This window comes from Musca autumnalis, unplaced genomic scaffold (genome assembly GCF_047663935.1).
Source record: "Musca autumnalis isolate F117 unplaced genomic scaffold, ASM4766393v1 scaffold_2, whole genome shotgun sequence".
In the NCBI taxonomy this organism is placed as follows: Eukaryota; Metazoa; Arthropoda; class Insecta; order Diptera; family Muscidae; genus Musca; species Musca autumnalis.
Window position 1 is genome coordinate 177,272,278 of NW_027411755.1, and position 24,758 is coordinate 177,297,035.

At 42.3% G+C, this 24,758-nt stretch overlaps 1 protein-coding gene across 4 annotated transcripts in view; it reads right to left on the reverse strand.

The window, feature by feature from the left end:
- Nucleotides 1-526: 526 nt before the first annotated feature.
- Tep3 (Thioester-containing protein 3) overlaps nt 527-24,758 on the reverse strand; it is a 75,228-nt gene continuing 50,996 nt past the window's right edge. For all 4 annotated transcript variants that reach the window (XM_073970055.1, XM_073970056.1, XM_073970057.1 and 1 more), the window contains exons 3-19: nt 24,439-24,616; nt 23,885-24,363; nt 23,479-23,809; nt 18,616-18,804; nt 18,456-18,550; nt 18,277-18,388; nt 17,932-18,202; nt 16,403-16,957; nt 15,850-15,981; nt 15,370-15,788; nt 14,960-15,307; nt 5,349-5,526; nt 4,927-5,282; nt 4,690-4,865; nt 4,500-4,623; nt 1,088-1,241; nt 527-1,010 (exon numbers count right to left, since the gene is read on the reverse strand). In XM_073970055.1, coding sequence (XP_073826156.1) covers nt 772-1,010; nt 1,088-1,241; nt 4,500-4,623; nt 4,690-4,865; nt 4,927-5,282; nt 5,349-5,526; nt 14,960-15,307; nt 15,370-15,788; nt 15,850-15,981; nt 16,403-16,957; nt 17,932-18,202; nt 18,277-18,388; nt 18,456-18,550; nt 18,616-18,804; nt 23,479-23,809; nt 23,885-24,363; nt 24,439-24,616 — 4,336 coding nt within the window. In that variant the 3' untranslated portion in view covers nt 527-771. The remainder of the gene's footprint in view (nt 1,011-1,087; nt 1,242-4,499; nt 4,624-4,689; nt 4,866-4,926; nt 5,283-5,348; nt 5,527-14,959; nt 15,308-15,369; nt 15,789-15,849; nt 15,982-16,402; nt 16,958-17,931; nt 18,203-18,276; nt 18,389-18,455; nt 18,551-18,615; nt 18,805-23,478; nt 23,810-23,884; nt 24,364-24,438; nt 24,617-24,758) is intronic.

Here is a 24,758-nt window from a genome sequence, read left to right on the forward strand (position 1 = left end):
GAATATGGTCCTCGTCACGGAACCAACAACGTTCGGGATGATGCAGCTGTCTAATTTCCTATAGGGCAGGGATTAATAACACCGTGCAAAACATCTGCCCAGCATGCAATACAGGTCCGGGATGTATTTCACAAGCACAGAAATAGCACGACAACGTCATTAAATTTGTTCTAGGAGAATTAAATACCAAAACACCGTTTACCCAACTATCGGTAAATGTAGCGGCCCATATTAGGAAGATGCACTTGTTTAAGGGCAAGTCCATACTTCCTGAGATAGTGGCCCAAAAGCATTAAAAATCCTGTCAATATTAACCAAACTGACTCATATGCATAATAACTTACGATTTGTCGAAACTTTGTACATCGTAAAATGTGATTCGGTGGCGCCCAATCAAGAAATTCATAGAATCATTTTTTTGTTGTTTAGGTGGCTTCTAGTGTTTTTTACTTATTTTTAATATATATATTTTTTTGTCAAATTATGCTTATAACTTAATTCTAGATATTAGTTATATTAATTAACATTAGTCTTTAAGATTATTTATTAACATTACTATTATATAATTATTAGCTATTTTACATAAATTTACAAACTTATTCTATAGTTAGGCGGTGTATTATACAATTTCGATTTTCGTTGTTGTTAATTGTTTTTTATTGCAGAAAAGAGTATTAATTAAATTATTTTTTTAATGTTAAAGCTTTCTTTTCATTATTCAACGAATTTTTATAGTTAAACAAAATATAACAAATATGCAATTGTATAAATTTAAAAAATTATTCTTCGTGCAATCGCATAGACAATGGAAATCGTCACAATTGCTCGGTATATTGATGGTGCTATACTTGTGGCTGCATTATTAAAACCGGCTCCAAACAAATCATTGCCGTCTTGACCCCGCGATTCACGTTTCTCAGCCTTTTCACACAACGAGCCACAATTGGCATGTTCACAGATGTCACACATCTGTGATTTGGGGGCTCTGTAGAACTGACGGGCTCTACGCACTGATTTTGAAAAAAATACATTAAAAATATTAATTAATTATTTTGAAGTTTTGTGAGCATTTTTGCTTTAGACTTACCGTTATCATAATAATCATACATAATAACAGGTACTGGCCTATGATTGGTCACCTTTACCACTTTATAGGCATGCAGGGTGGGACAAACTTCTCGACGATCCAAATAATCAAAATAGATTATGACAACTGTATTGCGTTTTTGAGTTTCAACTTTCTGTAAGACATGAACATAGAAATGGATTAGCTCTAAAAAATCTTCTGAATGTCTAGGTGGGGGTTATGTTGTGTAGAGGAGAACAATTTTGGTTAAACAGGGATCTCGTTTAGAACATACCAATGACTTATGTCCTACATGTTGGGAATTCTGACTTAGGCCTCAACCCCAAAGTACGTTGATCCAAAGGACCATCAATTCCACCGCAGATGATGCTAGGCACTATCTAGTCTACCGTAGATGATTCAAGGGCCATATACTCTCAGGAGAAGTCCCAATGGGTTATTACTACAGTAGACGACCCAAATGACCATCTACTCTATAGTAGACGACCCAAAGAGCCATATTCTATTAAGAGGAAGACCCAAAGGGCCATATACTCTATACTAGACGACCCAGAGGGTCGTCTACTCCACAGTAGACAACACAAAGGGTCATCTAATCTGCGGGCCATCTACTCGACACAAAAGGTCATCTACTCTACAACAGGCGACCCAACGGACCATGTAATCTACAATAGAGGACCCAAAGGGCCACCCAAATATACCAAGCACTGACTCAAAATAGGCCTCAGCCCCAAAGAGTGTGGATCCAAAGAAGACAATGCCTCCTTCAAGGTCCACAACACTGAAGAGGACTAGGTTGAAGGACGACTCAAAGGGCTATTTACTCTATAGTAGACTACCCCAAGGCCATGTACTCTACAGTAGACGACCCAAAGGCTCATCTACTCCACGGTAGACGACCCAAAGGACCATCTACTTTATAGTAGACGGCACAAAGGACCATCTACTTTATAGTAGACGGCACAAAAGGCCATTTACTCTATAGTAGACGACCCCAAGGGCCATCTACTCTATAGTAGACGACCCCAAGGGCCATCTACTCTATAGTAGACGACCCCAAGGGCCATCTACTCTATAGGAGACGACCCCAAGGGCCATCTACTCTATAGTAGACGACCCCAAGGGCCATCTACTCTATAGTAGACGACCCCAAGGGCCATCTACTCTATAGTAGACGACCCCAAGGGCCATCTACTCTATAGTAGACGACCCCAAGGGCCATCTACTCTATAGTAGACGACCCCAAGGGCCATCTACTCTATAGTAGACGACCCCAAGGGCCATCTACTCTATAGTAGACGACCCCAAGGGCCATCTACTCTATAGTAGACGACCCCAAGGGCCATCCACTCTATAGTAGACGACCCCAAGGGCCATCTACTCTATAGTAGACGACCCCAAGGGCCATCTACTCTATAGTAGACGACCCCAAGGGCCATCTACTCTATAGTAGACGACCCCAAGGGCCATCTACTCTATAGTAGACGACCCCAAGGGCCATCTACTCTATAGTAGACGACCCCAAGGGCCATCTACTCTATAGTAGACGACCCCAAGGGCCATCTACTCTATAGTAGACGACCCCAAGGGCCATCTACTCTATAGTAGACGACCCCAAGGGCCATCTACTCTATAGTAGACGACCCCAAGGGCCATCTACTCTATAGTAGACGACCCCAAGGGCTATCTACTCTATAGTACACGACCCCAAGGGCTATCTACTCTATAGTAGACGACCCCAAGGCCAAAGGAAGACGCCAAAAGTCATCTACTCCCAGGGCCATCTACTCTTCAGTAGACGACCCAAAGGGCCATCTACTTCTCAGTAGACGACCCAAAGGGCAATATACTCTTCAGTAGACGACCCAAAGGGCCATCTACTCTTCAGTAGACGACCCAAAGGGTCATCTATTCTATAGTAGACGACCCAATGGGCCATCTACACTATAGTAGACGGCCTAAAGGACCATCTCATATATAGTACACGACCCAAAGGGCCATCTAGTCTATAGTAGACGACCCAAAGGGCTATCTACTCTACAGTAGACGACCTAAATGGTCATGTACTCTATAGTAGACGACCCAAAGGACCATCTGCTCTATAGTAGACGGCCTAAAGGACCATCTCATATATAGTACACGACCCAAAGGGCCATCTAGTCTATAGTAGACGACCCAAAGGGCTATCTACTCTACAGTAGACGACCTAAATGGTCATGTACTCTATAGTAGACGACCCAAAGGGCCATCTACTCTATAGTAGACGACCCCAAGGGCCATCTACTCTATAGTAGACGACCCCAAGGGCTCATCTACTCTACAGTAGACGACTCAAAGGGCCATCTACTCTACAGTAGACGACCCAAAGGGCCATCTACTCTACAGTAGACGACCCAAAGGGCCATCTACTCTACAGTAGACGACCCAAAAGGTCATCTACTCTACAGTAGACGACCCAAAAGGTCATCTACTCCACGGTATATGACCCAATGGACCATCTACTTTATAGTAGACGGCACAAAAGGCCATCTACTCTACAGTAGACGACACAAAGGGCCATCTACTCTTCAGTAGGCGACACAAAAGACCATCTACTCTTCACTAGACGATCCAAAGGGCCATCTACTCTACAGTAGACGACCTAAAAGGCCATCTACTCCACGGTAGATTACCCAACGGACAATCCACTTTATAGTAGACGGCAGAAGAGTCCATCTACTCTACAGTAGACGTCCCAAACGCTCATCTACTCCACGGTAGACGACCCAAAGGACCATCTACTTTATAGTAGATGGCACAAAAGGCCATTTACTCTAGAGTAGACGACGCAAAGGGCCGTCTACTCTACAGTAGACGACACAAAGGGGACATGGGAATAAAAAGACACCAACCCTCTTAGGAACGATTATCAAAACGACGACGCAAAGGGCCATCTACTCTACAATAGACAACTCAACAGGGTCGTCAACTCTACAGTAGACGACCCAAAGGGCTATCTACTCTAAAGCAGACGACCGAAAGGGTCATATGCTCAAAATTAAACCACCGCCTTCTGCATCATTAGCCCTGCTACGAGAACCAGGATTCCTTGTCAACCTTTAGTCGAATTAAATAGCTATTGTACGTATTCGGATTTGTGAATGTGAATACGTCCAACATGATTGTATGTTCGCAAGCTTCAGATGTTGTAGCTTGTAGATCTGATTCATGAGTCATTAAAGTATTTTCGGCAAAGCTCACTATCTAATCCTTTTTGGTGGAAAAATTAGAGTTTGAAATTAGCCCAATTAGATATCCCAAAGTATGAGTATTGAGTTGTTGGGCTTCTGATTAACTCGGTATCGTTACTTCGCCTTTCATTGTTTTTCTACCTTCACGGACTCTGATGTGAGTTTTCCATCCCAATTCTTACCTTTATTCTTTCGCTTGATTCCAAAGTCGGCAACGTATCCGTATCGACAACAAAACCACTTGGCAAGTAGATTTCCATGACAGCCATATTCGAACGATTGGCATCACCCTCGGCAGGTATAAAACTATAAAAAAAGAAACAGATTTTCATTAAAATCGCCATACGATTCATAACAAACCGAAATCCATACCTGGCACATGCAGACAAATGTAAATAATCCGAATGAGAATTTCGATTGACAGTGGGATCCAAGACAAAACGTGGCCAAGCACTTGTGACATTGGTATTATAACGATAGGTGACCTGTGCTAAGGCCAAACCATTACCAGTGGCAGATACTGTGAGATTTTTCAAATTATTTGGTAGCTGGAAACAAAACTCAACCATTAATTAAATCTCATTTAGGAATGCGCATTCTCTCTCTTACCTCTATTGTTTGCAGAACCAACGAATTTTCAGCATTGACATTTATCACCGTCTCAGCATTGGAACCATATGTAAAAGCCAACTGTAGATTATTAGCTTGACTTGAAAAGCGTTCAGCAAATGCCACTAGAGCCTGTAAACCCACTACAGAGTCCTGCGAACTAACAAAACCTCCCAAATCATTACGTTGATTCATTAACCATTTCACGGCGGGCAAGGCATCACCAATTAAAGCATTTTCCAATAGGGTTAGTACAGCATATGAGGTGATTTCAACATTAACGCTACGTGTATGATTGTACCAGGGTGACATGGCCTCGGTGGGTGGAGCGGTTTTGTTCCACCATTTTAAACCATCTGTGGAGGAAAATTATTTGTTGTGAAAAATAACATATTATTTAATATTTTTGGAGCTTCGTTTACCTTCATTGACAGCCATCGAATCCAATCGTTGCAAGAAAACCACCTTGGCATTGTGATTGGCTTTCGACAGAACATAGGTACCAATTGCCATGGCGTGGAGATTAGTGGATCCATCCAAACCTTTGGTAATGTAATCCAAAGCTTTATTCACATTGTTATTGTATTCCGGATAGGTGTTCTGGAAAGTTAAGAAATGTTTTTAAATTAGTCTTTAGTGGTAAGTAGATCAGGAAGACAACATTTGGTGGTGAGTTTGAGAGAAAAGTTCTTCAACAGATCTATGGACCACATATGATGAAAAGGCTGTCAAGGCGTGGACAGTTGAAAGACCCGCCCTGAACCTAAATTGGTTATCCTTTAACATCCATTTGTCTTCAACCAGAAGTTTGAGTCGTTCAAGAATGAAAGATTAAAAAAGTTTGCCAAATGCCGACAATATAGATATTGGCCTATAAATGCCCCCTGACCAGTGTCAGGGGATGATCCCCTTTTGTAAATGGGGACCAACATGGCCTCTTTCCACGCTTTAGGGAAGTATCCCAGGTTGAGGCAGTGATTGAAAAGGATTGTCAGGAATCCAGATAACACCTCATCTGCCTTTTTCAAAGCAATGTCAGGAATTTTATCAAGTCCTGTCGACTTCTGAGCTGGCCTTCCGGTTCAGGCCCGACCCACATTATTGACCCGCAGGAAACCTCCTTCATTCCAACGAGAGTCATTGTCCACCGAATCTCCATCCGCAGAGAATGCCGGGGTGAAGGTTACCAAAGGGGGCCGATCGTTGATCCCCTCCGCAGCCCCATTAACAGAGCTACTGGAGGTATCAAACTCCCCAGGGACCCGATTAACTGGGCCACTTGCGAAGCTATCGACCGGCCCACCATCGGCACGCACTGTACCCTGGATATAATCCGCTATAGCTTCGGCTTTTTGGTAATCGTCAGTTATAATACTCCCTGAATCATCAACCAACTGTTCGATCGGATATTTACCTCCAAGGCCGGCAGCCCTTTTGAAAATTTTGCCGTCGAACCTGACTCTAGCTAGGTAGTTCTTCAACCGATCTTGTTACGGATATCTGCACGAAGGGCACGTATGAACCTGAGGCTTCTTGGAGGAAGGTCCCCAAGAGTCCTATCCCGAACTTTTTGCTTGAGGACAGATGTGTCGACGGCCCTTCGGAAAACATTCGAAAGGTCATCCACACATCTGTCTACTTCTTCGACAGAAACGTTCCTATCCGCAGGCAGTTGACATATATCTAGGCCCTCCCGAATATGGCGCCTAAATCTACCGACGTTAATGCGGTCAAAGTTAAGAAACTCTTCCCTTCCTTGTCTCGCAACATTTCCCATATCTATTTGAAGTTGAACTCCTCGGTGGTCTGATTCAAAATCAAAATCCCTAGAAGTGCTTCCGCCACCAACCAGAGGGAGTCCTGGTGTGTGGAGAAACATGTCCAGAAATGAGCCTAATGTCCCATTCGGCCTCGTTGGTATATCAGAACTGGACATTCAGAAGTAATTTGTCCAAAATGCCTCCGCTGGTGTTCCTAGAGGTACCTCCCCAAGAGGGATGCTTGGAATTAAGGTCGGCTCCAATGAGAACCTCTCCATGATCATACAAATTCAGAACATTATTCATGTCCTGAACCTAAAGTGTTTCCTGTGGGCGAAGGTAAAGGGAGACATAATCTCGCCGCACAGGACTCAATAAGACCAGATGATAAGGCTATGCGTTCACACCTGATCCCTTCCCTAACAGCAACCGCAGTGCCACCCCCACGTTGCCCCCAATTTCTATATTGGATAAATATGTTATATCCCTCCAGATTAAACGAATTACTTGGACTAAGCCTGATGATATATCATTATGCATCGACCGTACCTCCACCACCAACCACCACACTGAAGACTTTTAGGTCAACGGAGTAACAACACCCGAATACCAAGAGACACCAAGACACCAAACATCAAGAGCCAAACCCGTTATCTTGGTATTGCATGGCAAACGGTCCCTGATTACCTTATAGTATCAAAAATCGACATAGCTAATCCTGAGTTTGACGAACGTACACTGTTTGGTAGCACCTTTCCTGCCATATATATCTGATGATCTAGAAGTTGAAGGGCCCGGAGAGGAAGCATAGACCTCAATTTCTAAGTGTGCGAATCTGAAGAAAACCGTATCTCCACCACCAACCATGACACTGAAGAGGGTTAGGTAAACGGATGAGCAACATTCGAGATCAAGATACCCAAACTCGATCCAAGAGCACTGCTAGGGTAATGGTCCCAGACGATCTTCGAGTGGCAGTCAGCGACGAGATTATCCTGAAGGGAGGCATTGTGTTCTCGGTGGATTTATTTGCTGCGAAAACAAAGAGTTATTTGACTTCCTTATCAAAACAGTAGGTATTTCTCGTAACTTTTGAGAAGGGTGTTAGCTACTGTACCTATGAAGGATATCTCTTGCAGAAGGGTATTGTCAGCGTAGGTCTCATCGCGCCCGTTGTTCCTGACGCATTTGAAAATACTCAGTAGACACAACACCAGTATCCAGGGCAGCATAAGGAATGTTGGTCAGTCACAGTCCCTTAAGGCAGGTGCCACCGCACCTACGCAGCGCAAGGCCCATGTCCCCATACGATTTTTCGAGTGGCAATCATCGATAGAGTTGATCCTGAGGGGATAATCAGTAATTGAACGATGACCGTCTGAGAGACATTGTGTTATAAGGCCTCAGAAACATACACAGTTCGGTAGCTCCGCCCTTCAAGGTCATCTGCTGTTAAAACAAGGAGTCTTTGAACTTCCTTGTCAACACAGTAACATCAATGGCAACTTTGCGGAAAGGTGTTTACAGCGACTTTGCCTATGAAGAAGATCCCTTGTAGATGGGTATTGCCTTCATAGGTCCTATCGCCCTGCACACATTCTGACAATACTGATTAGTGACAACTCCAATCTACAGGACAGCACATGGAAATTTGTCAGCCACAGACCGTTTCGCCATGAATTTCCTTCACGGCAAACCGACTGCTGTTGAACTTTTTTTGGCCTTCACGAAGTCTCAAGTCTCAACACAGTAAATCATGATTCATCAAGAGTACCCACTTATTCTCCAGGCAGGAGATCGCAACCTGTATGGTCGATAAAGTCTCTAGAGGAGGAAACCCAATTTGGACCAATTTGGTTGTGGTAAGTTTGACACATCAGCATTCACCACACTCAAACTTCGATAAGATGCAATAGATGTCGGAAGTGGGTGCTTGTCAGGGGTTGCTCTGAACTCGTCCGAGTAAGGGGCTATTCCAGGGACTATGTTGCGGCATGCTGCGAGAATACAACCCCTTGTGAGTCATCAGAATACGAGCATCCCCCGCAGTCACCCCAACGAGGAAATAGTGGACTTCATGAGTTGGAAGAATATGATGGTAGCGGCGGTTCAGAATACGAACATCTGAATGTCGCGCGTTCTTCAATCATAGGAGAGCTAATTGGCCTAGTTCCAGAGAGTTCACCAATCACAGCAGAAAGGAACTGCCCAAGACTTCTGATGTTCAGGTAGCTGAAAGGATGTTCCGGTACACCATTATAGCTGCGGCCGTTCATTATATACCTGCTGGTCGAATGTTCAAAGTGAGACATAATTTCCCAGCAGAGGCCCAACCCGATTGATCCCAGAGTTTGTATCCGAATTGAGATCAAATTCCACAGAAGAGGCGGCGGGATCAGCAAATGAGGGCGATGGGCTTCGTCGCTCCAATCCTAGTGAACCCAGAGTTAGGGAGGTGACTTTTGAAGTTAATAAGTTGGTCGAAGTGCACAAGCAGAACAATTGGCTAGATCATGTGAAGAGTTGCAATACTGGAGCCGGAATTAGTGAATTCTGGGCAACGGTTAAGTCACTCTCGAACCTTGGAAAGAAGGAAGATTGGAGCTCAGTCACGTGGTGACTGACTTATCCGAAGATGTGCGCAAGTCATTTTAATCGAATTATCTGAAATATCCATCCCGTTGCCGATCATGAGCATGGTCATAAGGCCGCACAGCACTACAATAGCACTGCACACCGTCTCTACACATATTAGTGGAAGACTTAACCGGAATAAGCCATGTGTTAAAACAGTGTTGGTGGCGCCCAACATATAAAAACCTTGTATACTCTCAAGCACTCCTCGCTGTTTGAGCAACTCGAGAAGATGTGGGGACGCTAGTCGAAACTCCATAGAGTGAAACAGGAAGTTCCCCAAGGTGAAGTGTTATATCCGGAACTGTTTAACCTCTACCTTTCCTGCATTCTATCTCGTCCAGATGGCATTGAGATTATTACGAATGTCATTGTAAAAGACTGGGGCCTAATTATGTGAGTCGATTCGATCGAGAAATTACTCGTGAATTTGTTTTCGACACGATAAAGAAACGGCATTATAAGTCTCGATCGAAAACGTTTAAGCATTGTTATCGATTTTGTCGATAGTAACCGGTAATCGAACTGTGAAAACCGGTAATCGAACTGTGAAAGCCTATATTTTCTTTAAGGAACATAATTATAGGTAGATGCCGAAAAAGTATTTATTTTAAAACAAAAACGAAAAAAAGCATTATTATGAATGAAAAATGTAAATTTTTGTGAAACTTTTTGAAAAATACTTTGAATAATAATTTCGGAATAAAGTTGTGGTAAGAAAATAAGAACATTATTAATGTTTGGAAATCCTTTTTTAAATTGTTGTGACATATTGCTAATGCATCTACCTTAATAAACGTACGGTTGTTTTGGCAGAATTATTAGAAACATTCTTGGTTGGCGCAATTTTTAAATGGTTTTATTTAGCTCACCCCGTTTGTTTTATTATTTATTCTTGGGTCAAATTTAGTAATTCAAATTTCACACTCTTCCTGTCAACCGATTAATCTGAAATTTTGTATACACTTTGGATTTTGGTGGCAATACAATTATGTTTATTCACTATCATTATAAATTCAAGATGGCCGCGGCTACAAAATGGCGGATAACGCAGGTTTTATCAAATGAAAGGGCTCAACAAGCAGAATACAATATACTATAAAAAATTGATAAAAAATGAACATAAAATAATAAAATGGATCCATCTGTGTTATTCTTGTTATCTTCTTCTGACGAAGACAACATTAATTTAATTCGTAAACAAATTCGTTCACACAGTGAACCTTTGGAGCAGGATGAATGTTTGGACTGGATTCGGATCGACCTAATATTTTTACCACAGATAGGTCTTGCAATGCTGATTACGCCAATATATATATCATGGCCAGGAAGTCCATACGTCCCGAGATATAGGCTCCGAAACTACAAAAAATCCCTTGGTTTTGACGATATGTTAGCTGAAATCGATTTTTTTCATATATAGCCGGCCCTAGGCCGGGGATTTAAGACTTTCTCCTATGGACATGAACAAATCTCGGCTAACGCGAACAAAATTTTCCTTCAAACCGAAAATTTTTTTATCATCGATCCGAATCCAGTCCGTATATTCAACTTATGCCTATTATATGTCTTCGCAGATTTCTACAGAGATTCAGGCTGACAAAAGAGGCTTTCCGTTATGTACTTTCTTGTTTGGAATTTTCGTGCCAAAGTTCAAAATCTGTCCCCCCAATTTTGCAGTTGGCAGCAACGTTGTCCCTTTTGGGAAGTGGCGGTTTCCAATATACTGTAGGGAATGATTTCCTTTTAGGTCTGTGGGGGCCCCGCGGCATTTAATTTAGTTGCAAGTTGCTCCCATAAACGATTTGAATATGCCCGAGCTTCTGGACAACTAAATTTTCCTTTGGCCAAAGATGGGTGTTGGGACATGAATTCTGCCATAATCGCTTTTTGTTTAAAATTTATCTGTTTTTTTGCATAAACGAAAGCAAGATTCAATTTGCACATTACTTTTCTTGCATTTTCTTTCCTTTTGCTTGTTTACGATTGGTAATGTAGCAACGAGAAATGTCTCGCAGAAAATTGATCGATAACTCGATAATTTTACTCGATACCGAATGTTATCATACCAACTTTGGGTACTCGGTTCGAAAAAACTCGATATCGACTCACATAATTGGGCCCCTGAACTCCTATTTGATCGATCTTACCACCTATTTTCACCAGAGGAATATGAAATCTACGCTGAAATCTCCACTCTGTTCACCACGTGGACTGCAGAGATGAGAACAGAGTTGGATGTCATGGTCGACTGTAGCAGAAAACTGACCACAAACTACCCCACAGTTAGATGCGACAAGCTAAGATGTAGGAATAATGTCATTAAGACCCTAGCGTACAGCACTTTGGGTGCAGACAAAGAAACCTGGTTGACGCGATAGGATGGCCGGTGGTAAGCTATGCGACACTATTTTTGTCTGCGAATATAAGAACAACGCGATGAAAAATATATTCACACCTGTCAGAATGCCGCCCTGAGAACTGTAACAGGGTGTCTCCTCATGTCTTTAGGGGACCATTTACATAAGGAGACAAAGATTATTCCCACCCAGCAACAAAATGGCATGCTCTCGTTGCAGTACTTGCTTAGGTGTTACCGTGAGGGACATCCTAATCACCATATGGTGGTTCAAGTTTTTGAAAGAGAGCTCCAACGTTACAAGAGAGAACATTTAGATCAGCGAGCCTATCAATCAGGTTTGTATAGCATTCAGAGAGATGCAGTCGCAGATGCCATAAACAACTATCGTGAATGCGGTCTTCGGAATACATCCCTCAACAACGTTCGGAATGGTGCAGTCATCTAAATTCCTATAGGGGGAGGTCATCTGCCTACATGGTGTAGGTTAGGTTATAGGACGCGCAGCTGCTATAGGTGGCAGTCACTCCACTCGGAGACCTTGTGGTCCATTGTGATCATCCTGGGTGTTTAAAGTGTTGAAAAATTGATGTGTGTTTATTGGTTGTAGTTGAAGATCTAATGTTGCAGTGACCAGTAATGATCCCGACAACAACTCTGATCTCCGACTTGCACAACGAGAGAAGGGAAACAGTTCTACGCGCCGAGATTACCGGCCAGATTGACTTAGCAACCTGACATCCAGGAGCATCTAGCCAAATTCTTTTGGTTTTCTCAACGTAGAACCTGGTGAGTTTATCCATGAAGTAACCAAGCGGAGGTTTCACACCAACCTCCACTTGCATGTTGGTTGATTGTGAGCCCCGCCTCGCCTGTTCATCCACAATCCCTTTACCCTCAACACCACAGTAACAAGGTACCCAACAAAATCTTACTGACATACCACAGGTTTCCAAGATAGACCTACAATCTCGAACGATCCTAGACTTAATAGTGAAAGACCCTAATGCTTTTAGCGCTGCCTGGCTGTCTACGTAAATAGTGACTGCCCTGTTTGCTAAGTCCGTTCTTCTCACTAGTGCCTCTAAGGCCTTCAATATTGCAAAGACCTCTGCCTGGAAACACTACAGTTGTCATTAAGTTTAAACGAGTAGCTAATGTTTAGTTCATCAGAGTACACACCAGCGCCCGTGCCATCTTCCATCTTCGACCCATCAGTGAAGATAGATAGGCTATCAGGAATTGGTCTGCACTGAACCCATTCATCCCTATCGGGTATTAAAACGTCACGTATAGTGAAGTCAAGAGTTGGTAAGATGTAATCGGTCTCACCCCCTCTGTTTCCAAGCACTAGCTGACTACTCAACCGCTGTAGAACGTTTGCATGAAAAATATCCAGAGGTTGGATATTTAAAACAGCATTCAGCGCCGCCTGGGGTGTGCTTTTAATAGCTCCAGTAATGGTGTAGGTCCACCTCCAGTAGTTTTGTGGTTGCAATCGAAGTAGCCACACTTCTAGAGCTGGAGAGCCAGAGTGAACATACAATCATATAATATGCTGTTACAACAACAAGGAGAGTGTCATTTACATCCAAAATCTTATTTGTATTTCACAGATTTCGAGCATGCGTTACGTCTCGAGTTTGTTGTTGCTGCTTTGACGTACACCGCCGCTTCAGTCAGGCAAGGGATTTCATCTTTCCTCACTAGATTAAGTTTGCCACATTCCCTAGGATTTGTGATGATGCTGATTAACTCCCAGAAAGCGTCATAGTTTGCATACCGGTTAGAATACAATCAACTCTCCCTTCATCTGGCGGAAGATTGCGGTGGCTCTTTACTGGTCTATAAGTACATCTTCCTCTTCTGAAGGTTCCGAGATTTCCCCTAAAAATCCCCGAGGTTCTTCAGACAACTCAACGGCCAGTCTCACCTTTTTCATGTTTGAGCTCACTGTGTCGCCTACTGCCAATCTTGGAACAGTTTCGTTTGCGTTGTTCTTGACGAAGTTTGACTGAAACATTTGGAGTCGGAAACCTTTTTTTCTTTAGCGGCTTCGCAGTGTTCTTTCTACTCTTCAGGAGATCTTTTCCTCTTTGTCGTTTTTGAGGAAGTGAAGGAAGTTTTCTTTATATAGTCGTGTCGGTTTCATTATGAACTTGCGCCTGACAGCTTCTTGTTCTATGTGGTGAGCTTAGCAATGCTCATACTCAGTTCTAGTGAACATCCTCTTTAGTGGGGATTTCCACGACAGTTATATGGCTATTGCTGTCGTATTCGTTAAGGCCGAACTTCTTATACTCTTCACCATAAAATATTATGAACTAAAATGGAATAATTAGTATTCTTTCTTGTCCACAATTTTAGGTGATGATATTTTATGACCACGGATACCGCAAATACCTAAATTAGTTCAGAAAATGCAACTAAAAATGTCTTCAATCAGGCCTGCATCAAAGTGTGGATCAATGTTTGTAATTGGTGGAGACGCTTTGTGACCACTGGGAACCTCAAATGACAAATTACAGATAGTTCGGCCAACAAATGTAGCTGAACTCCTCAAAACACCTAAAATCGGCTGGTTCCGTTATATGTGGGCTATACCAAAACATGCACCTATATTGACAATTTCTGTTGCAGGCCACTGGGAACCTCAAATGTCAAAGCACAGCTAGTTTGGTTAAAAATTATTTTTAAAATCCTCATAATACCGAAAATCGGGAGGTACGGTTACATGAGGGCTATATCAAAACATGAACCAATATCGACAATTGTTGGTGGAGAAGTTTTGTGACCACTGGCAATCTCAAGTGTCAAGTTACAGACATTTCGGTCAAAAATGTAGATAAAATCCGGAAAATACAGAAAATTGGGAGGTACAGTTATATGGGGAGCTATACTAAAACGTTGGGCGATTTAGCCTATCTTCGCATTTGACCTGCCCATGAAAAAAATACACTCGAGTGTGTAAATATAGTGTTCCAGCCCTATTATTGTGGACGCTAGAGTGATAAAAATCGACGGATTAGGCTAGAGAGACTCCGATGTTTACCCTGATCAAGAATATTTTATAGGGTCGCAAATCATTATTTCAATGCGTTAAAAATAGAAAAACAAAGCTTAATATACCCTTCATACTATGGTGCAGGGTATAAAAATATCGATCCATTAAAAAAAATGTATTCTAAGTTCGAATGAGAACATCAAAACAAATATTCCGATATAGCAGAGGCATTTATCCTTTGAAATTTCTGAATCAATATCAAATTCAATTCCTTACCATATTCTCCATTAAAGCCAAGGTAACAAAGGCACCTAAACTTAGGCCATCATCATCGAATTGTTCAAAGAGATCACCACTTTCCGTGAAACCTCCATCGGTGGTCTGACGTGACACGACATATTCCAATGCCGAGCGTATAACATGTTCATCAATTTGCACAAATTCCGAAGCTAAACGGAATGCCTTAGCCACATATGCGGTTAGCCATGTTGATGATTTCTCTTCCGATAGGCCAAAGGCACTGAAACCACCATTCTTGTGACGATAATAGAGCAGGCGTTGATAGCCTAATTGCAGATTATTTTTAATGCGCATTTCCAGAGGTGTGTTCAGTTGGCGGGTACGCTATAGAAGAAATGGGAATTTAGATTCACAGGTCGTGGTATTTGAATGAGTATCTTACTTACCTGTAAATATTTCAGCACCATTAAGTTCGGCATAAATTGTATCATGGTTTGTTCACCACATCCGGAGGGTACACGAATTAGATTTTCCAAATTACCCAAAACACTGCCAACCACGTCTCCCACAGCGGATATTTCAATTTTAGCCGAGTTTGGTATGGCATTGCGAGGTATGTTAATGCTAACATTAGCCTTACGTTGAGTACTGGAACCCATTTCGAAAAGGAAGCCTTTATTTACAATCTCTGTAGCACCTGGATGTTCTACCAGTAGCGTGGATTCTACGGTATCGCCAGCCAATTGATTTGAGGCCACAGCTTTTACCAGCAATGGACCCACACGTTTGGGTGTTACAATGAATGATACCGATTTTGAGGTTTTGGCCAAGACACGCACCGTGCGGCGGCTATACAGTTCAACTTCTGCAAATTATAAAATTTGAGGTTAATTTTGGAATTACATTTGAGATTTAAGATAACTTACTTGGTTTAGGTTGCGACTTATTATCCACCTGGGGAAAATCAAATTCCTGATTGGTATTATACAGCGTCACATCAACATCCAAATCAGAATCTTTGTTATTGAATACAACAAATGGTAGGGCCAAAGTTTCACCTGGTTTTCAAAGAAAAAAAAAAACAAACAACAAAAATAGTCATTATAGTTGAAATAAGAGAGGGGCGCGTGTCACGATCGTGACACTAAACAACAGTCCCATGGCCAATCCCACGGCATCGGCTTCTTTTTTGCCGGATTGATTCGAAACCATAGTGTTTTGACCAGCGGCTGCCAACCCAGCAATCCATGCTTCTACATAGGTTTCTATGCTGCTACAACAACAATCCCTTGGCAGCGGGTTCTTTGTACAGGATTGGCCAGCGGCTGCCAATTCAGCATCAAACGTATGCTGCTACAACAACAATAACAAACGTGTTTAATACTTTACCGTCACAAAAGTACTTAGTTGTTGTTGTTAGTGACACGATCGTGACACGCGCCCATCTCTAGTTGAAACCCCCTCTTAGCTTCAACTTACCCAGTCTCACAGAATACGGCAACTCAGTGGTAATATAAAATTCCTTATAGGTTTGCATTTTCTTCACGGGATTCGTTATACCAATACCCTGTACAGGATCCAAGGCAAATGCTGACACAACCCATGAGGTCATTGAGGGTGGTAAACGCCGATGTACAGTTGTACGACCTTCACTGCTAGCGGTGACATTCATAAAAAGCCATGTATCAGCTGGAGGATGCATAACATGGATGCGTGGATTGTGCCAAAATGGTTTCGGTGTATAGGAAAAGGCATAACGACCCTTGCCTGGAGCTAAAGTATTGAATTCAATCGCATGAGCTGGCCCAATATCTGTTTTACGTATGGTCGTTAATTTATGATCATCTTCGTTGTAGCTGCTGCCTCCTCTCTGTAGGGCTGGGGTAGTTTCCGGCTCCTTTTCAATTATGAAATCGGCATTGGACATTGTAATGACACCAGATTCTTTGCCGGGTGAGCCGATTGGGGTATTTATATCGTTCAGTTCATATTGATTGAGGGCTCTCATTAGACTTGTAGTTGAGAGATCATTCCCTGTAAGAGAGCGAAAAGAAAGAGGGTAAAGAAATACAAACAGTAATTAGAGTACAAGCTCTATAGCAGTGTTAATCACCACTGGGCTTGCGAGCCGTGTCTGTGTGAACACACACAATCTCAATTGTGGCGAGTTTAAACCAGTGTTCACCAGCAACAACAAATTCAACCGCTGCGTTTGTGTTGGGCACACACACGAGATTATCTATCCCTCTCTAGATAAACATCGTGTGCCTTGATTTATTGCTAAAACAAAGAAGATGATCGGTGGTGAGAGTAACGTTCAAACTCACCACAATTGAGATTGTGTGTGTTCACACAGACACGGCTCGCGAGCCCAGTGGTGATTAACACTGGTTTAAACGTTGCTCTCACCACCGATCATCTTCTTTGTTTTAGCAATGAATTAACGCACACGATGTTTATCTAGAGAGGATAGGTAATCTCGTGTGTGTGCCCAACACAAACGCAGCGGTTGAATTTGTTGTTGCTGGTGAACACTGCTCTATAGAAGGATGGAGACTACTGAAAACAACCACATGGTCTCAGAGAACATCTTTCATCGACTGGTGGGTTCAGAGGTCTTCAATCATCGAGTAAGTGGACTCAGATGTCATTCATTATAGGATAGATGACTCTGAACCGGCTATGCTCGTTTATACACGTTAACGGATGTACAACAGCAACATACGATCTCTTCATTCTCATTTACCGTTGTTTAGCAAGGGAAAGACACTCTCAGAGAGGTTAATGCATAAAATATTTGAGCATCGCTGCTCTGAGCTCATCTATCCTATAATGAATAACCTCTGAGCCATTTACCATTGGGTAGCTGGACCCAGAAACCAAAATACAACGAATAAATTGCTTCAGGGCCCATATATCAACGACAATGTGGGCTCGATGATGTTGGGATCAACGGAAGACCCTTTTCAAGTGTGTTAGATGTCCGTTTGAAATTTCTCGCAACTTACCTTTCCGAATATTAATGGCATTTTGATCGACAACCATGAGACCAATATAATTATATGGTTTCGAAGTAATGGTTATGTCAATATCTTGACCAGGTGGTACCCTTAGGGGTGCTTCAATTTGTACATTATTCAATAGATTCTCTTCAAATTCGATAACTTGTTCATCATAAACAAATTCGCCGTTTATCACCAGATATACCAACAATTTGGCACGAGGCATCATGGCAAATGTGGCAAGGAATTTGAAGGTGTGGAAGGTATTATCATTGACCTAAATCGACCGAGAGAGAGGCATAAGAGAAACATGAATACGAAGTATATTTAAAAAGCATTCAACTTTCTTACATCAACAGCTCGCGACAGCAGAATATCACCACGTCCGACTATTTGATATATGAAATATTTCATTGGTTCACTGCAGCGCACGGTTATGGAGACTTCCTGGTTTATCAGGGGCCTAAAATTGAAATAGAAATTACCAAAATTCGAACTGATTGGTGATTGGACCAATCATCACAACTTACTTTTCATTCAGAACTTTGGCGGTAATGAAATTTTTACTGTGCAAATGTTTGCGCGGTATTTTACCAATATCTGTTATTATGCCTTGGTAATCAACCTAAAATACAGGGAACTCATTATTATGATGTAAAGTTTGAAAGAAAGAAAGTTTTTGAAACTTACTATAACCGAGTGATAATCATCTTTATCACCCAAAGGCACTGTGAATTTCATTTTCAATTCGCCGCGACCATCCAAGGTATAGGTGGTTTTATTATACATTTCGCTACTGCCATAGACATTGGTTAAATAAGCGGTTAGATCAGTCTTGAAGTCCTTCATCATAGCACCATCATTGCGTACTACTTTAGCCTGGAATGAAGAAAAAATAGTTATTGACGGAAAGCAAACCGATCAGGTAGATGAAATCAGAGTTCATCTAACATACAGAGTATGTAAGCTCAAAGTCCATTTACTACATTTACTAAAAAGTAGATGGGCTCAATGACCATCTATAGTCGAGTAGAAAGACTGAAAGAACATCTATCATCGAGTAAATGGGTTTAGAGGCAATGTATAGTCGATTAGTTGGGCTCTTAGGCCATAACGTAAAGTTGATGAGCCCAGGGGCATTTATCGTCAAGTAGTTGGGCTCTGAGACCATCTATCGTAAAACAGATAACTTAACGCGGCATATACCGCCGAGTAGATAGACTCAGAAAACATTTATTATCGAGTAAATGGGCAAAGGCTATCTATCGTAGATTAGATAGACTCTGAGGCCATCTATCGTAAAGTAGATGAGTCCTGAGGAATTTAATGGCCATCTATCGTAAAGTAGATGAGTCCTGAGGAATTTAATGTCAAGTAGATGCGCTCTGATGCCATCTATCGTAAAGTAGATGAGCCCAGGGGAATATATCGTCGAGTAGATGGGCTCTGAGCGCATTTGTCATCGAGTATATGACCTCTGAGGTCATCTGTCACCGAGTAGAAGCTATCTTTAATCGAACAAATGGGCTCAGATGCCATCTATCGTAAAGTATATGACTCCAGGGGCATCTACTGTGGAGTAGATGGGCTCAGAACCAATCTATCATCGAGTTAATGCGCAAAAACTATCTATCGTTGAGTAGATGGGCTCTGAGGCTATTTATCGTCGAGAAGATGAGTCTAGAGGCATCTATCGTCAAGTAGATGGTATCTCAAACAATTTATCCTAAAGTCAATGATTCCAAACGGGATCTGTCGTCGAGTAGATCGCCTCAGAAAAAATCTCGTCGATTAAATGGGTTAATAGGCCATCTATTCTCGATTAGATGGGCTAAGAGCCATCTATCGTAAAGTTGATGGGTTCAGATCCCATATATCATTGCGTAAATGGGCAGAGACTATCTATCGTCGAGTAGATGGGCTCTGATGCCATCTATAGTAAAGTAGATGACTGCAGGCGACATCTATCGAGTGGCTCAGAACACATATATCATCGAGTACATTTACAGAGGATATCTATGATCGAGTAGATGGATTCTGATGCCATATATTGTAGAGTAGATAATCTCAGGCCGCATCTATCATCGAATAGCGACCATTGTAAAGCATATGACTCTAGGTGCCATCTATTGCAGAGTAGTTGAGTCAAAACCAATATATAATCGAGTAAATGATTAGAGACTATCTAAAGTGGAGTAGATGGCCTCTGAGGTCATCTATCGTAAAGTTTATGAGTCCAGGGACATCTATAATCGAGTAGATGGCTCTGAAGCCATATATAGTAAAGTAGATGACTCCAGACTGCAATTATCATCGAGCAGATGTGATCAGAAACCACCTATTATCGAGTAAATGGGCAGAAGATATCGACCGTCGATTAGATGGGCTCTGAGACCACCTATTATCGAGTTGATGGGATCAGGGGCCATCTGTCGTCGATTAGATGGGTGTAGAGGCCCTCTATTGTCGAGTAGATGGGTTTAGAGGCCAGCTATCGTTGAGTAGATGGGTTTGAGGCCATGCCTCGCTGAGTAGATGAACCCAGAGACCATATATAGTCAACTAGATAGGCTAGTTAAGCGTATTGAGTTACAACGATTGCGTGGGCTTGGTCATATCATAAGAATGAACGATGATTCCCCCGCTAAAAAGGCGTATGCATATGAGCCACAAGGCGGTAAACGAAAAGCTGGTAGGCCAAAACTTCGATCGAAAGAACAGGTGAAAGATGATATTGAAGATCGTGGTATTCCCACGAAGTGGGAAGAGATTGCAAGAGATCGGGGAAAATGGAAATCTATCCTTACTTCGGCTTATGGAACAAATGTTCTGTGCGCAAGCAGAGCCACCTACGTAAGTAAGATAGGCTCAGAGACAATCCATCTTCGAGTAGATGTGCCCTGAGGCCATCAATGGTCGAATTATGTGCTCAGAGGCCATATATGGTCGAGCAGAGGAACTCAAAGGTAATCTACCATTGAGTAGGAAGGCTCAGAAGTAATCTATCACAAATTAAATCGGATCATAGGCCAACTATTTATTATATGTTCGTAAGTTCATTCTTCTGCTTAATCTGGCTTTGGGTCTATCTCCTGTTCTAGGAATGTGGCTGTTTCGATGGAATCAACCATATGGTGATTAGGATGGTTCTCACGGTAACACCCGAGCAAGTACTGCAATGAAAGCATGCCATTGTGTTGTTGTACCGGAAGCATATTTGTCTCCTCATGTAGATGGCCGAGTGAAAACATGATGAGACACTCTGTTGCAGTTCTCAGGGGGGCATTCTGACAGGTTTGAATATTTTTCCATCGCGTGCCTCATAGATTCGCGGACCAAACTGGCGCCGCATGGCTTACCACAGACCGCCCTATCGCGTTGTATGTGGGTAACAAGGTAGTTTCTAGTGGGAATTCTGATACCATCAACTATGTTCTCACCTCTGTCGTCTATGTGGTGAATAGAGCGTTCATTGATTTTCTGGACGATATTTGCATATTCGTCGCGTGGAAAAAGGTGGTATAGGACTTCAGCCTTTTACAAATGACATCAGGGAAGGTACCTGACGCCAATATTGTATAAATATGCGCATACATTACGATCTCAATGCCGTCTGGGGTGGAGGGCGGAATACAGAAGAGGATAGTTGTCTGCTCGATGTTCTGAAACAGCTTGGAGTGTCTGACAGTATCAAAGGCTTTTGACAAGTTAAGCGTCAACATCACTGTTCTATGACACGGCTTGCTGTGGTTGATTCAGCGACTAATTGGTCTGTTCCTTTACTTCTGAAAATGGTAAAACCGGCACAAGTAGTAAAAGTTGTAAACTGCTCCCATATGAATTGTGTTGTGTCTGAAGTAAAGGAACGCTTTTCGAGTAAAAAGTAGTAAAACTTGAAGATTCTTGAACGTAAAGGAACAGAGCTAATATGTGTGAAAATGACATACAGCGCTGTTGTCGTGCTGTACAGCTTGCGAAACCCATGCTGATGATCTGCAATTGGATATATGTTTCTGACGCTGCGGAGGACTAGAGACTCAAGGGTGTTTACCAAGGGCGATAACATCGAAATTGGCCTCTACGATTCACCTTTGCTGGCATCTTTGCCTGGCTTCAATAACGAGATCACCCTGCCCATTTTCCAGACTTGGGGAACGATGTGGGTGGTTGAGAACTTTAGTGAGATACTTTTGATGGTAGCGTCACTTCATTCGCAACATCATCCATTGTAAATTGTGGTGGTTCATCCTAGGCAGGAAGAGATTTAATGCGACGTAGTACTCTTCTCTTTCGATTGAAATAACTTCCGCAGCTCTTGGGATCAGTCAGCGTAACGTCGCCAAACGTGACTGAGGTTCTTCCTTTCTTTCCAGAGTTCGAGATTGACTTAACCTTTGCCCACAATTCACTTATTTCGGCTCCAATGTTGCAACTCTTCAGATGATTTAACCACTTGTTGCGTTAATGCTCACCGACCAACCTGTTAACTTCCAGTGCCAGCTTATTGACTCTGGGATCTCTGGGGTTGGCACAATGAAGCTCATCACGCTCATTTGCTAATTCCGTCGCATCTGCTGGGAAGTTTGGTCTCACTTCGGGTATTCAACCAGTAGGTATATGGCGAGCGGCTGCAGCAGTAATGGTGTCACGTAACGTTCTTTCTGCTACCCGCACATCAAAAGAACTGTAGAGTGATGGGCTCAAAGGAAGGCTATCTACTTCAGAGTAGATGCGTTCAAAAATCATCTAGTTCAGAGTTGAAGGGCGACCATCCACTTCAGAGTGGAAGGGCCTTAAAGTCAACTACAACGGAATAGATAGGCTCAAATTCCATCTACTGTAAAGTAGATGCGCTCAGAGGGGATACACTTGAGAGTAGATTGGTTCAAAGGCCATCTACTTGTGAATAGATGGGTTCCAAGTCAATCTCAAAGCCCATCTACTACAAAGTAGATGGCCTCAATGGTCGTCCACTTCAGAGTGGAAGGACTTTAAGGCCATCAACTGTAGAGAGGGAGGGCTTTAAGGCCATCGTGTTCAAATTGGAAAGGCTTTAAGACCATATATTTAGGAAAAGATGGGCTCAAAGACTATATACTTCACAGTTGAAGGGCTTTTAGGCAACCTACTTCAGAAGGGAAGGGCTCTAAGATCATCTACTTTAGGGTAGAATGTCTCAAAGGCCGTATACTGTAGAGTGGAAGAAGGTTTAAAGGTCGTCTACTTCAGACCATTTCCTTCAGACTAGATGGGCTCAAAGGGCTTTAAGAATATCTACTTTAGAGTGAAAGGGCTTTAAGGTCATCTACTTTGGAGCGCTTTCAGAGCTCAAAGGCCGTATACTCCAGAGTGGTAGGGCGTCAAGGTGATCTATTTCAGAGTAGATGGGCTCAAAGGTCATCTACTGTAGAGAGGAAGAGCTTTAAGGCCATCTACTTCAGAATAGGGAGGCTCAAAAGTAGAGGGGCTCACATGATATATAGTATATGTCGTCAAGATGTTGGACTCAGAGACCAGAAATTCATATTTTTAAGAACTGCCGAGCTAACTTACCGCAACTTCAAAGGGTACACCGGGTATATAGTTACTAGGCAAACGAGTAGCCTCGACACGATATGGATCCAAATGAACCGTAATCACAGTTGAAAAGTTTTGTACCGAACTTGTTGAGGCCTCTTCGACCAAGGCATCCAACAAATATTCACGTTCATAGTCTTCCTTTAGTTTCAGCTCATCACGAATATCGAATTCAAAATAGGCACTACCATCGATGGGTACAACTTTGCGGGTAATTAAATCGTTGACAAATGGTTGCAGGGAACCAAAGAATGTGGGATATATGGAGAGGGTGGCCTCGCCAACAATTGGTTTACCAAAATCATAGCTAAAAATAAAAACAACAACAATACATCATATATAATAAGAACGTATTTGAGTCTCCTCCCTCCTTTCAACTTACTAAGCTTTAACGGTGGCCCTTATTTTACCATCCTTATAGATGACATGTTTATCCGTATCAATATCGACAACAAATTTCGGTAAAATATATTCAATAACTTCGAAGGTACGTTTGTACACCTCTTGCATAATTTCCACCTCGACGGACCATTCACCAAATTTCGGATAATCGGAAAGTTTCAAATCATTCGAAAATACACCGCTGGTTAGCTTAACATCACGATAATTGCGAATGATGTTATCACCACTATCACGTATCGTGATGTGAACACGTCCATAATTATTGGCTGGCTTTAAATTGGCATCCATTAGAAGAACCCTATAATGGACTATATCCTCTGGCTTGTAAATGGCTTTATCAGTTTGCACCAGAACCGTAAACTGATGCGGATCGAAATGGAGCTGCGTTTCATTTGTAAAGCGAATACCCGATAGACCTTCTGCCGTTAGATTATAACGATCACTCTTCAAATCTGGTATCTGAAATTATAAAGGTGATGAGGTCATTTAGCTAATGTATAACGAGATGTGAGAGGGCGGGGGTTCAATACTCACATCAAAATGCACCGTCTCCGTTGAGAACGGTCGTACCTCAGCTGTTTTAAAATCACTGTACGAACTACCAATAATGCCCAGCTTAACCCGCACTGGTTCCGGGGATTTGTGTATACTTACGGCTACATGATACTGTGAATTGGGTCTAAGTGTGTTCGGTGCTATTATGGAATATAATCTGAAAGAGAATGAATGAAAAAAGGTTTGGAATTTCAAATATTTTCAGGATTTTTAGTAAACTAGAAGCTAAGGTGGCACTGATAGCACTATGTGTTGAGAAGTCGGTAAAAGTCAGTGGTTGCTGTTCAAAAATCGTTTGA